We start from the raw sequence: 16693 nt of genomic DNA, 5'->3' as shown, positions 1-16693 counted from the left end.
ATGTGATAACAGGTAAAAATGACATCATAAAATTGGATAATTGCTTTTGATTGAGATAAAATACAACTGGAATTAAATTGAGGTCAATATTAGTGCTCAAGGTAAATGTAAGGTGGACTTTCAACCCCCCCTCCACCCCAAATGAATCGGACACATATTACAGGGCTCTTGATATCGTACAGAAAATGCTCAGTGAGCCGTATTAAAGAATATATGTCCGACTGTCAGGCTGTCATCACCCCCGCCTTCCCCCGCCTTCCCCCGCCGCTCGCCGTTCTCCGACCATGCGAAGCTCGACGACTCACACCCCGCCAAGTTTCCCATGCACGTTTCTACAGACAAAAAACAGGGCTCAAATAGCCACACAAGACTCGTCCACCTGGGAGAGTTCTCTCTAGGTTTCTTATTGTTTATTGTTTGCTATTTCACTTTGCAGTGTACCACTGCATTCATATTAAATGGCCAATGGCAGCAATTCCATAATCATAATGTAAAGCGCTATCACATACGTAAAACATGTTCGAAACGTATTACACCTCATTTAGACGGGGTTTTTTTTCCAGTTTATCTATTCTCAACCAATCAGGACCAATATATATGTAGAGCATACGTGTCAAAGTGGTGGCCCGGGGGCCAAATCTGGCCCGCTGCATCATTTTGTTTGGCCCAGGAAAGTAAATGAGTGCCGACTTTCTGTTTTAGGATCAAATTAAAATAAAGAGTATAGATGTATATTATATTTCCTGACTTTTCCCCCTTTAAATCAAAAATTGTAAGTTTTTAATCATTTTTTTCTGTGTTTAGTTAAAAAATCATGTTGTGAAATCTAAAAATATATTAAAAAAAAGCTGAAATACACATTGTTTTAGATCTATAAAAAAACGGAATATTCAGGGATTTTAATCTAGTTCTTTGAATCAATTTATTTTTTTTAAATCGAAATATTATATCTAAAACATGAAATCAAGTTGACGTTAAAGCCGCCCTCGAACCAACCTGAGTCTGACACCCCTGGATTACGTGGGTAACATGTCAGCCTCACAGTTTTGGGGTCGAGGGTTCGATCTCAGGTGGTTGAAAATGAACAAACTAAACCTTAAGGGCAACCAGTGTTCATTATTACGATATATACATATTCCTTTCTGCGTTTTATTCATGAAGTAGGCAGATGGATCACATGGGATAAAAAAAAAATGATCACGCGGCTGTGACCTATTTTCCCTATTTTTCATGTAAATCCTCAGCACTTTGTAGCAAAGTGGCCATCCAGCCATCCAGGCAAGCAAGCAGACAGGCAGGCAGGCGGGCAGCTCTCTAGCCAGCCAGGAGGCTGCATGTGGACCCAGGCCACAAATGTCAAAGGCGCCAGATGAAATCACATTAGCAAGTTCAGGGCAAATGTAATTAAATCAAGGGAAATCAGCAGCTGAAGCGGTAAAACTCCTGCTGGTTCCCCCGTGTAGCCCGCAAGCAACTACTACTCGCAAACATGCCAAAAGAAACAATGTTTTTGGGGGTGGGAAATTACCTAAAAACGTGTTTTTAAAGTTTAACAGCGGTCAAACTAGGTCTATCAAATCTAATGCGATTTCATGAAATATGACAATGTTCCTGAACGGGTAACGTTTTCTAATTACATTCATCTTCCTCCTTTCTGATCTATTACGTCTTCTTTTTCCTATTTGCATGATTTGTGCAGGGTGTTCCTAGTACAGCTGTAGCGCACACCTGGAATCTTGTCCAAAAAGGCAATAAAGCACATGGCATTGGCAGCAATATCATAATGAAGTGTTGGATCAAAGTATAAGAGGGGGTCATAAAACACTTTTGTCCACTGGACAGATGGCAGCCCTTCTATAACAACCATTAAATTCAAACAGTGATAAAGAATGAACAGTCGGAAACTAGAATTGATGCTTTTTTAAATATGAGGCCTTCAACTCATTTATAATTCGTGCTGTATTCATATAAAGTTTATAGTGTCTCTAAACACCGTTGATTTGTTTTTTTTTAAAGGCAACTGTGGCTATTATTGCATTCAGTGTAATACAATCAACGTTTATTGGCTTACTGTATTTGAAGACTTGTCAAGTACCAAAGCTTATTAGAACACAACACTGACATCTAGTGCCAATGATGGTACTTGTTTGCTTTTGTACTTGAAAAAGCTTGTAATATTGTCAGTTTCAATTCTAGATTCTATCAGCCTTCCTTCCTTCATCTATCCTTTCCTTATTCCTCATTTATGGACTAGTTTTCTGATTAAATTCATATTTATATTAAAATTCATATTCATATTGATTTACAAGTGGGTAAAAAAGGGAATGCCGGTGAAATTAGACAAAATGTGTTCTTTTAAAGGCATATAACATATACAACAATACATATGTTGTGAATTTTTGATAGCTCTTGTGCACCCTCTCATATATTGCACCCTTGCCAATTGCCCTAATTGCCGATATCTAAGTCCGGCCCTACTTTGTAGTAACGACTATGATAGACGTTGGAGAAAAAAAACATAAAACTACAATACCAATGGTGCAGAGCGCAATGACGTCATATGACGTAGAGGAAATCACTTGTGTGGGCATCGAGTTAGCACAAAGTTGCTAACGTGAACCAGAGTTAGCAGGGTGGAAAAATCGAATATTTTACGTTCTTTAAGCTCGATCTCGGCCAAGACGCACTTCTAGCTGAGCCAAAATGCCCCCGAAAAAGCCGGCTCCTGCCCCCGGAAACAAGAAGACGCAAGAAAAGAAGAAGGAAAAGATCATTGAGGTAAACAAGGAAAATCACGAGTTAGCATGTCGGCGTGCGGTTAGCCGTTGATGCTAACGCGCGGGGGACCCGATCTGACCATAACGCGAACTAGTGATGGGCATATTAACAAATAATTGTTTGTGATCGCTGAGGAATGCAACATATTTAGTGATTATATAACTGCAGGTGAGCCAAACTGTCAAGATTACTCGTTGAAGGTCGCCATTGACCATTAGCTTTCCTACTTAACCACATTACTATACTATACATGACGCCATTATTAGCTTTTACTGCTTTCAAAATACTCGACAAGTGTCTTAAAAAACATCAAAAAGCTCATTTAACCTGGTCCTTAATTTCCCCAATGAAATTTAGCAGTGTATGCCTTTTCACGTTGAACTAATTTAAGCCACGTACGCATTACCTAGTAGTTAACTATTTGTTTTGGAAAAATGACAAGTTGATGCATTGCGTTATTTGTTATATTCAAATGGGAAATGCGATAGTAGATTCTAAAATGTGCTGTTTTTTGTTGCAGGACAAAACATTTGGCTTGAAGAACAAGAAAGGTGCCAAGCAACAGAAATTCATCAAAAATGTTACACAGCAAGTGAAACAAGGACAACAAAATCCCCGCCTGGTCAGGTCTAGATTGTCCACATGTATTTTATGTGTCCTTGTTTTTAACGTTGGGCTGTGTATGTTTCAGGCCGAAGGCGATAAGACCAGCAAAAAGACTGACAAGAAAAAAGAATTGGATGAGCTCAATGAGCTTTTTAGACCCGTCGTTGCCGCCCAGAAAGTCAGCAAAGGTAAAAAGTTTGTTAAAGTCAACGATTGAGATGTTTATTATATGTATTCATTTGGAAAGATTAACTATTTGCCTGCCAAACAACAAAATAATCCTGAGGTATATTGCAAAAACAAACACAGTATAGGTTCATATTTCCACAATTGTAAACAATGTCAACAACATGAATGTCAAGAAAATCTCAAGAGCATTCGATTAATTACATTGGAATCTCACTGTCCTTTTTCATTGTCTTTTTAGGTGTGGACCCCAAGTCCGTTCTTTGCGCTTTCTTCAAGCAGGGCCAGTGTACCAAAGGAGACAAATGCAAGTTCAGCCATGACTTGTCTATGGAGCGAAAGTGCGAGAAGAGAAGTCTCTATGTGGACGAGCGAGACGACGACTTGGAGAAAGGTAAGTGGTGGCGACTAATAATGGTGAAGTTCAAAAGACTTGACACCATCTTCTACTTGGTGTAGACACCATGGACAACTGGGATGAAAAGAAGCTAGAGGAGGTCGTCAACAAGAAACACGGCGAGGCCGAGAAGAAGAAAGCCAAAACTCAGATCGTAAGTTTTGGGTCTCTTCCTCGTGCTAAGGAGAATGAGATGCTGATGAAGTTGTCGTGTGGTGTCACAGGTGTGCAAGTTCTTCCTGGACGCCATCGAGAACAACAAGTACGGCTGGTTTTGGGTGTGCCCAGCGGGGGGTGCCGACTGCATGTACCGCCACGCCTTGCCGCCTGGTTTTGTCCTGAAGAAGGACAAGAAGAAGGAGGAAAAGGAATCTGAGATTTCCATGGAGGAGTTGATTGAGAATGAGGTAAGTGGAATCCAGGGTCATATTTTAAAAATTAGTGTTAAATGTTGACACGGTCATTTTTTTAATTGCAGCGTGCTGCGCTTGCCAGTGTGACTCGCATCACTCTGGAAACCTTCCTGGCGTGGAAGAAAAGGAAAAGGCAGGAGAAGGTAGGAACATAGTCCAATTGTCCCCACGTAGTCGTAGACACGACTCGAAATATTGTGATTGGTCGCAGGTGGCCAAAGCCAATGAGGAGATGGAGAAGAAAAAAGCCGACTTTAAGGCCGGGAAGTCGCTCATGGTCAGCGGTCGTGAGGTGTTCGAGTTCCGGCCCGAATTGGTGGACGACGACGATGACGAGGCGGACGATACTCGATATAACAACGGGGACGATGACGAGGTCGGGAAGGGCGAGATTGAAGATGGCGAGATTGACGCAAGTGCACAGGTCCAGGACATCGACCTGTCGCGCTTTGTTCCACAAGAGGTGGACTATACGGGCATCACTATGGCAACCATGGACCGATTCGCCTCCAGGAGTAAGAAGAAGGACCAGGATAAGGGTAAGATAAAGCCAGGCGGGGCTAAAATGTCAGAGCGCTTAACTTTTCTCATTTTACAGACCAGCTAAACGGAGCTTGTGGCGGTTCCGGGGCCAACGGGCTATCGGGGGCCGAGGGAGGAGGCTCGGAGGCCGAAGAAGACGTCCCGGTGGACGAGAATTTGTTCACCGGAGAAGATCTGGAGGAGCTGGACGAGGAGCTCAACACGCTGGCGTTGGACGACTGAGAAGCGAAAATGGATGAGTTTGATTTTTAAGTCGCAGAGAGACTGTAATAAAGCCTAGTCACATGACTGCCTGGCTCCACCCCCTCCATTTTTTCCCCCACACGACGAGGAAGCGTGGACGAAACGAACGGCAATGATTCTGTTCTAAGAAGCTCAATCTGTTCTCGTACCAAAACCAGAAGATAGTATGATGTATTTAACCTTTGGATTCATCTTCATTGCTTTAGGAATGAATGAGTGAATATTCTGTTAAAAGGGAGGAAGGGGGAGGCGTTAGGCGTTCTCTCCTCGCCTCAAACAATCCAGCGAGAAACGTGATTGTAAATTATGTTCTCTGACGTCATTGAACAAGAATAAATATGTGCATCCTAATTGACTCCTTTCAGTATGTCCTTATTATTATTTTTAACTCATCCAAAATAGTCACTTAACCAATAAAGTTATGTAGAAATTATCATTGAGCTAACATCACTAGCTGCTATTAGCATCTTGATATATAACTAACACTAAAACATTTACACAAGGCGTGCAGTGTTCTTTTGTTTTTTTTTAATGTCCTCACAGAAGGATTTCACAATGAGACTACTATATCTATACATAGAAAAATTGAAATAGACAGTTTCTATCGTCCACTCAAGTTAAAGTTATTAGCTTAAGTCAACGTTTGAGCATGTAAATACGTAAAGTACAAACATTTCTGCTGTGAATTATTACTACTGATGTTGTACATCAAGGTCAGCGAGAAGGTAAAAAGGTCAGACAGGTTTCAAAGGTCGTGTCAAGTGGTCGCCGTAGGGTCTTTTAGGTCAGGGGTCGTTTGGTCATGACAGTCCTGAGGAACGAAAAGTATCATAATACACACACACACACAAAAATGTCAATAGACAAGTTATGGTTGCGTAAACTCATTCAAAATATTTTGCTGATAGTAGAAAGTCAAACATTCTGTAATTAGGCATGATAAAATGTGAAATTTATCACACTTAAGTTTGATATTTTGTTCTTTTTGGCTGGTGAGGAAACCTTAATGTCATGTATTTTTTTAAATATTAAACAAGTCCATACTATCAAAACTAGTCAGGCTAATTTTTCTACTCCTATTTTTTGTACCCTTCCTGACAAATGAAGATGTAAATAATAACAGGTAATAAAATGGTTCTTACCTTCCACGTACTGGCATCTTAGTACGTGCGGACTCTTTTGAGTGATTCTTCCCTGGCGGGTTCGGCGAGCATCACTTTCATCTTAACGCCGTTGACCACTTGACCGTGGAGAGCCGCCAAGGCATCATCAGCACACTAATTAAAAAATCAAAAAAGGGAGAAAAACGTTAATACTTGGAATTGTTGTTGGTGATCCACGTATCCACCCTTTTAAATCAATAATTGTTTTTTAAACATTTTTTTCTGTTTTAAGGTCAAAAATAATTTTGTTAAATCTAAAAATATATTCAAAAAAGCTAATATAAACATTGTTTTAGCTCTATAAAAACTGAATATTCAGGGCTTTTAATCCATTTATAAAAAGAATTTAAAAAATCACCTGCTTATCGGCGTACTTTATGTACCCAACTTTCCTGCCTGGTACCAAGTAGACTTCTATCAAGGAGCCAAAGCGTCTAAAATAATAATAAAAACGCAAATTAAAATCAAACATCAAAAAGTTAAGGCCAAAAACGTTATATAATCATCAAGAAAGCATATTAGAGCAATTTACCCAAAAACATCCTCCAGCACGTTGACGGGCAAGGGGGCGGGGCGAAAAACCACAAACAAGCGCTCTACCAGCACACTGTCAGCAGGCGCCAATTTGCTGGGGGGTGGCAGTTTCACGTCAGTCTGAATTGGGGGAGCCGGAGGCCCACTAAAACCCTGCCAGGAGGGAAATAAACCACATTTTGACACAAATTTGACACGACACTCTCAAAAGGGAGGAAACGGGCTTGCTTTGCTACCAGGTGAGAAGTTGAAGGATGTTTGATGGGTTGAGTGTTGGGGGGTCCATTCCATGAGGGTGGCATCATCTGGGTAGCCACAAACTGCATGGCCATCCGACCCACTGAACTGGGAAATCACACATAGACCCCCCATGTAAATTTTGGCTCCATGGCACCCGGTCACGTGTGTGTGTGTTTGTTTACCAGCTGGGATCGTCTCCATTGTCGGCAAAATTGACCTCCAGTCGGTTTCCAGGCAGGTACTCGAATCCTTGCATTTTTTCTTTAGCGTAAAGTGCCGCTCCCATCGTGCTGTAGCGGATCATGGCTTGACCTTCAGTTGAAAGGACAAAAAAATATAATATTTTATAAATGGATTAAAAGAACTGGATTAAAATCCCTGAATATTCAGTTTTTTTGGAGATCTATAACAACACAAAATGATGCAGCGGGCCAGATTTGGCCCCCGGGCCACCACTTTGACACCACACGTAGTGTAAAACTGAATAACAATTCACATTTTCACATTTTTTCCACCCTATCGCCAAAAATATCAGCGATTTTAATACAATACTTAATATTACCACTTTTATCTTGTAGTATTATAGTATATGCCTTCATTCTTGTAATATTACAACTTTCATCACATGTCATAGTGGTGCTTTTTTCCTTTTTAATCTTTCTTTGGACTTTCGTCCATTGGATATTGATGAAGTCGCTCACCTGTGCTCATCCCGTAGGTATCCCGCTGCAACTCGCAGTATTCCATCCCTGGAACCAGGTCAAAAAGAGCAAAGATCTGCTCCTGGGTGAGCCCGGCACGGGTGGACACCATCAGGCAACAGGTCATGCCGGGTCCGCCATTCCCATCGTGGTAGTCCGACGTGGGGTAGCCCAGAGGCTCTGCTGGTATGGCCATATTGTAGGAGTGTGAATTCATGGAGTCGGCACCCCCCGGGTAGGAGGTTCTGTTGTTATAATCCTCCGTGCCTGCAGTTCTGTTGCGAGGTTCTGCCAAGATGGCTTTGTAAACTGACCAGAACATCACATGTTAATCACAGTTATTTCTGGAAGTCAAAAAAAATCTGCACAATTTTATTTTAGGAAGAATTCAAACATTTGGCTTCACCTTTACTGCAGTTTTCAATGGCCAGAGCTGCTTGGGAGGCTTTGTAGAACCTCACATAGCCTAAACCTTTATTTTCCCCAGTCATTTTGTTCTTGACGATGATGCAATATTCAATGTCACCATATTCCTGAGAGCACGTCAATCAAAACTATCAGCTATGTTCCCACACAAGATATTCTCATTCGACACATGAAAAATAGGCTTCACGTACTTTGAATGTTTCCTTCAGTTCATCCTCGGAGAAGGTCTTGGGGATTTTAACGAAGATTCTGGTCAGTTCTTCGTCTTCCACGTCTCTATGGCTATGGCTGGAGGACGAGCGTGATTGTGCGATAAAAACCTGCAACATGGCCCAACCACGTTTTTCATTAGCAATGGTTACTTAAAATCCAAAAGTTATTAAAAGTTTATAAACTAGGATCGGGGTTCTAAAGATTTTACAAAGCTTAAGAATCAAAAAGGTGATTATTTGAAAAAGAAAGGGGGATAAGTTACCAAATGAAATGTTTGTATGCAGGAGGGTGCACCTGTTCCTGATTGGTAATCAATTGTTTGGCGAAAAAAAAAGTGAGGATTCTTTGATTGTGTATTTTTAATAGATGTTTTCACTGCAAAGTTAGCGTTCAACCCGCATGTTAATTCTTTTATGACACCATATTATTTGTCATTATGAACTTTTAGTCATGCATTTCGGCTTGTACCCTGGAGATGGCTACAAGATTCTAACTATCATTCGAGGTAGCTTCTCGACTTAAATTTGTTATAAACCTACACAAGGAGTAATTTAGGTTAGGTTGTCCTTTTTCCTTACCTTGATCGGCTTTTTTTCGTCCAATAAGACTTTTCCGTGCATTTCCTCCATAGCCAGGCATGCCTGAGACGATTTGGCAAACTTGATGTAACAAATGCCTTTGGACTCTTTGGTCTGCTTATCTTTGACCACCCAAATGCGTTGAATATCACCGAACACGGAGAAACTATCTCGAAGCTCATCTTCGGTGACGGAGCGACTAGTTACCAGGAAAAGCCGACTGTTGGGGGGTTCATCAAGGTTCTCAGGTGCTTGTTTCACGTTCGAGTAGGATTCGTCCATTATTGGAGATGCCGAGTTCTTCTTCGTGTTCCTCGATTGATGACACCGGTTTGCAGCTCTACTGCCACCTTGTGGCTTGGAGTGTTTCACCCTTCAACGTGATAAATTCAAGCTCCTAGATGGCGAAATTCTGATGATAATGTCCTATTAATGCATTATAATCAACCATTTTCTTAATTACACAAAGAAATACACCCAAAACCCCGATATGCCTCTGTAGACGTGTGACTATCAGCAACTTCCCTTTACGACAGGCCTAATGTCTAATTTTAGGGCTCCATCTCACGTTCTTTTTCCTGTGACCCAATCTGTAGTTCACATGACAACTAGGGACACCCTTTACTCAACCATGATTTGAAATGAGTTGATTAATTGTTGTAATGTATTTGAAGGGTGAAGAAAATCAAGTCTTCTTTTTGAAACATTTTCTACCAATATTTCAATTCATTGGTTTTGAAAAAAAATGTTCTAAAATCAGAATATGAAAATGTATTTTTTAATTCCTCTATTTATCTACATTACACCTTGACGTAACTTTCAGAAAGGTTTCCACTGTATTACAAAACTAGCGCAGGACACATTCCACAGGAAGAGAGACGTCAGATCCTTTACGGCAGGCATCTTAAATCCATTTCGCTCTTTTGTCTCCTTTCTTTTTTTCCTAAGCCAAACAAACAAGCAATTGCTGCTCAAAAAATAAAATTAGCAACACATTATATCTAAAATTTTATTTATAAATTCAATTAACTGACAGTTGTTTATTTGGAAAGCTAATGTGAGAAATAAAGATCAGACAAGGAACTATAGTCACTGGAATGGTACGCAGCCTGAATGAAGACGGTTGCTGCAAGGGCAAGCACGTGACAATGTGATGTCATAAGCCGGCAAACGTAAGAGGAGTGACCTTCTGTGCGACCGCCACAACGACTCCGTTTCGCCCATCGAAGAGGAACCACAAACAAGCCATTACAGCTCACTACTTTTCTTTTTAAATCTCAGGTAATTGCAAAGTATACCGTTTAGATCTGATGAGCAAACATTGAATTTAATGATGTATAAAGCTGTAGCAAACGAGTATCAGTTGCCACGTTGTGGCCACATTTCGGAAGCTTTCTTTGATATTTTCCAATGTTAAATGATGATCCATTTATGATTTAACTATTGTAGTCGAGAAGTTTGAATCCGATCTACTTTTCTTACAAGTTTTATGTGTGTGGCTTAATTGAGGTTAGACCTCCTTCAAGCATCCTTTAGATCAGTTGCTAAGGGCTTTATGCCGGTCTTTTAGGACATTTCAACGTCTTAAGATACTGCAAAACATTTATCTTGGATATATATACGATCAAGCATTGAAGGAATCATTCTGGAGTAAAAAGGGGGTCCAATTTATTGGGCCGCCATGTTACCAGACATCCTTGACCGAACCGACCTACTCGTTAGCCTACTGTCTTTTTTTCGAGTGTTCTATTGTAAATCCACGTATAATATCACCATTGTCAGTCATTATTTGATCAAACCCGACCTTGACATTACTTTTTCCTAATAATGCTTAAAAGTTGCGTACCTATTGTAATAGTGAGCTAAAATTTAGTAATGGGAGGCTAATGCTAACTAGCATGACAAATGCTAACGTTAGCTAACATACCGGCGTTTCCTTGTTTTTTGACATTTTGGACACTGTTGACCTTCGTGGGAAACTTTTCTCGAACAATGACGTAAGGTTTATATTAAATATGTATAGTAATACGAGCCTGAATGTCGGCGGTTGCCTCGAACGACCTTCACTCTGTCTAGAAATGCAAAGGACAGGAGCTATTTCTTGATTTCATAGCCAACTACTAGCATTATTGTAGGTCTGAACGTCAGGATCTTCATCGATTTTTGCTGTGAATTATTCGTAACAGCCCTTTCTGTTTGACTTTGACCTGTGTAGTTACCGACACCACCTTTTCAGCAGACGATGGGCGACATTGCAAAGGGCAAGAAGGCATTTGTGCAGAAGTGTGCCCAGTGCCACACAGTCGAGGAGGGTGGCAAGCACAAGGTGGGCCCCAACCTGTGGGGTCTTTTCGGCCGCAAGACTGGCCAAGCTGAGGGCTACTCGTACACGGATGCCAACAAGAGCAAAGGTTAGTCATATATGAGTCCGGCTCTTGTTTTCAATAGCCTGGTGTAATGAAAAACCAACCAAAAGTCCTATTTTGCCCTGTTAGGTATTGTGTGGGGTGAGGATACCTTGATGGTGTACCTGGAGAACCCCAAGAAGTACATCCCGGGTACCAAGATGATCTTCGCCGGCATCAAGAAGAAGGGCGAGCGCACGGACCTGATAGCTTACCTTAAATCGGCGACATCGTGAAAACCCTGCGTTTTCCTGCCAGCATATTTAACTTTTAGTTCCATTTTATTTTTGTGTCTTCAATCCACGCGCTATAAACGTCGTGTGTTGCGCTATCTGTACAGATGCTGATAAAAGGGAGGAATCGAGGCGTGTGCAACTTCTTATTGGCTCTCGTGCATGTGGCCAATGCATTATTTTTGGTTATCAGTTATATTTAAAATCATTTTGCAATTGCACATCAATATCGCTGTAGAGTTGACGTTATTTGGTGCTCGTCCATGACAGTAACTTCTCTGTACCTGGTTCTTAACATTTATTGATATTAATAGGCAGCTCTGTATTGCCGTTGAAGTCCAAATTGTAAAAAGTCAGGTGTGCTGAAATGAAGAATAATAAAAAAAATATATCAGGCACCAAAATGGAGGAATGCATTGTTATTTACCTGGTTTTCACAGGCTGAAAAGAGTTTTAACTTATTTTACTGCCATGTATGTCACAGAGTGTCTGTCAACGGGCTGCCAAACCCGCAATCAAATACTGTATGGAAAATTAGTCATGTTTTTGGTCATCACTTGCAACATCTGGTTTAAGGATCATCTAATAAACATTAAATTGTCCATGAAGGAAAATGTGTCTGATGTATACTTAGCTCGTAATATTGCCAGGATATATTTGTGGGGTGGAGTCAGATAGTTTAAAGTACTTCCTAGGGAAGAACTTTGAACTTGACATTCTCAGCTGTTATCTCATCTCTCGTTCCCAGTTGAAGTCAATTACATTCCTTTTATTCTATATTGCCAAATGGATTTAAAGTAGTTTCTTAATTCTTTTGACTAGTGATTGGTCCTTAATTGTAATAGAATTGCAATGCCAATAAATTATGCAATATAGTGTGATATATGGAACTATTCAATGATCTGTTAAAGGTACCGAAGCTGCATGTACAAGGAAATCCACGAGAGGGAGTAGTTTTGCTGATAATTATATAGTTAAAAACAATACTACTGGTACTTCAAGTTAACACATTTCAGCATGCCGAAATCTGAGTTGGTCATGCATATCATAGTTGTGCATTTTCACTATTGTAGCACTAATATTTCAATTAACATTAGTGAGCAAGTGAGCATTATGTGGTGAGAATTCACCACATAATGACTATAATAATTTTCTAACATCGAATCGCTGCTATCAATATTCTGCTTTTTGGAGCTTTTCTGGTGCTAAGAAATAATAAGGGTGAAAACGGGGTTGTCTTTTCACCTCTTTGGTGGTGCACATGTTTCTGTGCTCAAGACCATCGCCATGGTGACGACCACTTTGGACATAGAAACATTGGACTGGTCAGGCAATTCCTTTTTCACATGGCATCATTATAATTTATGCAATCATTTATTGTTATTTTAAAGCTTTATTGTGACAACATATTACACCCCAAAAACTCCAGCACGTGTACTCATGCTCATTTGAACAAAAATGTTACAAAGATCTGTGATGGCAATTAACAGTCGACAAGAGCATGTCTCATAAAGACGATTGAACACACACATGCACACAATCCGAAGGCCGTTTCTCCCATAGGTGAGAAGGTGTCCAATTTTTCACGGGGTTGCCGCATTGTTCCCATTGTGACACTTTGCAGCAAACGGCGAGGAGGTCGCGAGTGAGCACCTCCCACGTCGGGGCGCTCCCCATATTGATCACTGCAGCCTTGACGGCCACGGTGACCTCGGGCAGGAGGGCAGTGATGAGGCTTGTCCAAGAATAGAGTAGCCAATGAGAGAAGGGACCTTTTGCTGAGTCACACTCACACTCTTGTCAGGAGGACCATCCTTGGTGGCCATTTTAGTAGTTTGCACACTATGAGCTACTTTTAGCATTAATGGGTTCATTAATAAAGGGAGAATCATAATGCAGTTCAATCACAGCCAATAGGAGAGCTCCTTTCCACTGAGAGGGCGCGGTTGCATCGTCTTTAGTTTTTTGCCTTTGATTTTGAGTGAACAAATCTTTTTTTGTTGCAAATTGCCTTTGAAATTTCACTGAAAGGCAACGTGTAAAGTGTGGAAATGAAGGAGACGCTTTTATGGTCTTTGGCACTCCCGTCCCTTCTTCCTCTGCACCACTTCTTCTCTCTCTCTTTCTTTCTCACTCTCCCATGTTGGCATCACCCCCCTGCTCACTCTCACTCTCACCCTCACCTCCTCCCCTCTCCTCCATTAGCCGGGAAAGAGCAGACGAGCACGGGACGGTCCAGGCGGCGCCAGAAAGAGGAAAAAACAGCACGCAGTTGAGCATCATGGACGTTTTCAAGAAAGGTTTCTCCATCGCTAAGGACGGCGTGGTGGCCGCCGCCGAGAAAACCAAAGCTGGCGTGGAGGAAGCCGCCGCCAAGACCAAGGAGGGGGTCATGTATGTCGGTGAGTTGGCAAAATACACGAGTTGCTTCTTGTACAACATTTTGCGTACCATCAAAAGGGAAGTATGTGGAAATATTTGATGCAAAAATGGCATTCTACATTTCAATTTTTGTGAGCAAAAGTGAGATTTAAAAGAAAATATTAAATGGAGGTAATGGAGATGATGGTCATGGGGGAGTATGTGGTGGAAGGTTAAGTTTAGGGGGCATTGGTAAGGGGCCGGCGGCATGGGTGTGGCTTGGGCTACGTTTCAAGTTTTGTGATTGTTGCTATCTTAGCAACAGAAAAAGAAATTAAAGTAAGTAGGGATTTACTAGGCATTTTAATGAACTAATTCAGTGGTGTAGATGACAACAGACATCCAGTTCAATTGTGCTGAGTAAGTTGTTTGATAAATGATTAAAAAATTGCAATTATTGATTTAAAAGGGGCAAATCAGGAAATTTAATATACATATATACTCTTCATTTTAATTTGATCCTAAAATAGAAAGTCAGCACTCATGATTGACTTTCCCGGACCACACAAAATGATGCAGCAGGCCAAATTTGGCCCCCGGGCCGCCACTTTGACAATTGTACTCTAAGCATTCCTCCCTGATTGTCACTGTACGGAAGTGTAATCTGGTACCATCCCCATTAATAATTCATCATCTCTCAAGCTAACAGGCAAAGTGGTTCACCGAAAGCCGTGGTAAATTCCATATTTGCTACACTTGTCGTCTAATGATCGATGCTATTTCTTTCTTCCAGGAAACAAGACCATGGAGGGCGTGGTCACGAGTGTCAACACAGGTAGAGTATGGAATCTTATTCATATCTACATTATGATTTGAATTTGAATCCGTTTAGAAGAAATAGACTTCAAATCAACATGGAAAAAATGAATAAGGTCAAGTTCATAACACGCTGTTTAAAGTTTGTACTCCGATTGCCACATGCACCCATCAAAAGAGCCACATGTGGCTCCCGAGCCATAGGTTTCCTATCCCTCCACTATGGCAAACATGTAATTGTATTGCAGGGGAACCAATTCCAACTCCAGGAATTCTTATCAATGTTCCTTGACAATTAAATGAAGAATTGTTTTGATTTAGGACCTCAACACTTTGTCTGTCCTTGCAGTGTCCCAAAAGACAACAGAGCAAGCCAACCTTGTGGCCGACGCCGCCGTCACCGGAGCCAATGAAGTGGCTCAGGCCACTGTAGACAGCGTGGAGAACGCCGCCGTGTCCTCCGGATTCGTTACTGTGGTGAGCCATGGCGTTCATTTTTGGTTGGTTGTACCAAATGTGGATGGTAGAAAATTGGATGAAAATGCCCAGTAGTCGTCACTGAGCTTTCACCCCCATTTGTAATAATTTGTCTTTATTTATTTTTCTTCCTGGGCCGGATGGAAACAGGAGGAAGGGGTACCAGCCACCGAGGAGGTGCTTGATTAGTTAGGAGTTAGTTAGATTAGCTCATGCGCTTTTTTTGCATGTTAACAGCCACATGTGAAGAATTTTTAACATTTAAATGAAAGAATATATAAGAACTGAAATGCTACTATAAGCTTGTAACAAGGTTTATATAAAAAAAAACATGGTAATGATTTTCATGTTGAATTTTGACTAATATTTGTGTCATATTAGCTGCATGTGCCATAAATCAGCTTTCAATCACAAGTACTAATCAACAGTTTACTTAACTACACTTAACTAACAACATCTTGAGTCATTTTCACATTTTTAATCGCTTGAATAAGCATTATAAGATTAGACATCATACAAATGTAATCCCATTTTTGGAAGAGTGCTTGTTTTGGGTATGACAAAGAAATTCAATAACCAGAATGGAACAGTTATGCCACCCCCAGCCATGCATTCTGAAACCAAGAACAAAGAGTTACTTTGTAAAAACTCATTATGAATATGTATGCAGTATATAAATGTAGGTGGAGGAGTCACGTGACCTATGTGTTCTGTTTCTTGCAGGGTGAGGAAGGTCAAAAAACTGCTGAAGAACAAACTGAAAAAGCTGCTCAATAGGTAAGTTATATTGCTTAGATTGGTTGTGTTAAAATGTGAATATTTATCATGTAATGATTAAACTAGTCAAAAAAAAGTTTAATATCAACGTCTTCTTGTCACTTTTCAGCAGTCACGTCCAGTTTGTGGCCATCCCATGAGGATAAAGAAGACCAATGCCCGCCTTTCCCTCGTGTTGTCATGGCTACACATCATCAGCATCACGCCCTTGCGCCACACAGCTCTCGGCTGATTGGTCAATGTGTAGAGTGACATCACTGGGGCTCAACTTTGCTGCCTTTAGCATCCCTTCATTGGGATGGAAGTCAAAGTTAAAGCTAATGCCTTTAGCCATGCATGTCGCTTATGCCAAGAAAGAAAAAAAAAACACACACACAGACACAGATCACGAATTAACCACCACACACACTTAACACACTTATATGCTGTCCATGTCGCTGATATTAACTGAGCTTCAGTGCTACTTTCTTTTATAAAACTGTTGAAATGAAATAAAGATACGTTTAACGTCTGACTCTGCTCATTTTGGGGAACTTTTAACCTGGTGTTGTTTCAAATGAAATCACTGAACTGAAATTTGGAGGAGAAAAAAAAGTAGTAGGC

At 40.8% G+C, this 16693-nt stretch overlaps 4 protein-coding genes across 8 annotated transcripts; 3 read left to right on the top strand and 1 right to left on the bottom strand.

The window, feature by feature from the left end:
• The first annotated feature begins 2556 nt into the window (after positions 1–2556).
• zc3h15 (zinc finger CCCH-type containing 15) lies at positions 2557–5517 on the top strand. Of its 2 annotated transcripts, XM_077729976.1 has the most exons (9): positions 2558–2778; positions 3299–3400; positions 3470–3572; positions 3812–3964; positions 4030–4121; positions 4192–4374; positions 4446–4523; positions 4592–4919; positions 4979–5517. In XM_077729976.1, the coding sequence occupies exons 1-9, from the start codon at positions 2704–2706 to the stop codon at positions 5143–5145; spliced, it is 1281 nt and encodes a 426-aa protein (XP_077586102.1). In that variant the 5' UTR covers positions 2558–2703; the 3' UTR covers positions 5146–5517. The 2 variants fall into 2 exon arrangements, with proteins under 2 accessions (XP_077586101.1, XP_077586102.1); XM_077729975.1 differs by having other exon boundaries at positions 2557–2778; positions 3299–3572.
• LOC144205551 (RNA-binding protein 45-like) lies at positions 3585–9349 on the bottom strand. Of its 2 annotated transcripts, none has more exons than XM_077729974.1 (10): positions 9022–9349; positions 8422–8550; positions 8211–8337; positions 7805–8113; positions 7286–7415; positions 7100–7208; positions 6862–7016; positions 6688–6763; positions 6309–6443; positions 3585–4305 (listed from the first exon to the last, which is right to left on the bottom strand). In XM_077729974.1, the coding sequence occupies exons 1-9, from the start codon at positions 9301–9303 to the stop codon at positions 6327–6329; spliced, it is 1434 nt and encodes a 477-aa protein (XP_077586100.1). In that variant the 5' UTR covers positions 9304–9349; the 3' UTR covers positions 3585–4305; positions 6309–6326. The 2 variants fall into 2 exon arrangements, with proteins under 2 accessions (XP_077586100.1, XP_077586099.1); XM_077729973.1 differs by lacking the exon at positions 3585–4305 and adding an exon at positions 5712–5977 and having other exon boundaries at positions 9022–9348.
• A 794-nt stretch (positions 9350–10143) lies between these two features.
• LOC144205738 (cytochrome c) lies at positions 10144–12196 on the top strand. The gene is made up of 3 exons (XM_077730304.1): positions 10144–10302; positions 11237–11432; positions 11517–12196. The coding sequence occupies exons 2-3, from the start codon at positions 11264–11266 to the stop codon at positions 11660–11662; spliced, it is 315 nt and encodes a 104-aa protein (XP_077586430.1). The 5' UTR covers positions 10144–10302; positions 11237–11263; the 3' UTR covers positions 11663–12196.
• A 1480-nt stretch (positions 12197–13676) lies between these two features.
• LOC144205393 (uncharacterized) lies at positions 13677–16601 on the top strand. Of its 3 annotated transcripts, none has more exons than XM_077729737.1 (5): positions 13677–14061; positions 14814–14855; positions 15186–15313; positions 16037–16090; positions 16203–16601. In XM_077729737.1, the coding sequence occupies exons 1-4, from the start codon at positions 13728–13730 to the stop codon at positions 16088–16090; spliced, it is 558 nt and encodes a 185-aa protein (XP_077585863.1). In that variant the 5' UTR covers positions 13677–13727; the 3' UTR covers positions 16203–16601. The 3 variants fall into 3 exon arrangements, with proteins under 3 accessions (XP_077585863.1, XP_077585864.1, XP_077585862.1); XM_077729736.1 differs by having other exon boundaries at positions 13680–14061; positions 16200–16601; XM_077729738.1 differs by lacking the exons at positions 16037–16090; positions 16203–16601 and adding an exon at positions 15464–15517 and having other exon boundaries at positions 13678–14061.
• The last annotated feature ends 92 nt before the right edge of the window (positions 16602–16693 follow it).

The sequence above is a fragment of the Stigmatopora nigra genome, chromosome 12 (assembly GCF_051989575.1).
Source record: "Stigmatopora nigra isolate UIUO_SnigA chromosome 12, RoL_Snig_1.1, whole genome shotgun sequence".
NCBI classification, from domain to species: domain Eukaryota; kingdom Metazoa; phylum Chordata; class Actinopteri; order Syngnathiformes; family Syngnathidae; genus Stigmatopora; species Stigmatopora nigra.
This window is presented reverse-complemented; position numbering and strand designations above follow the sequence as displayed.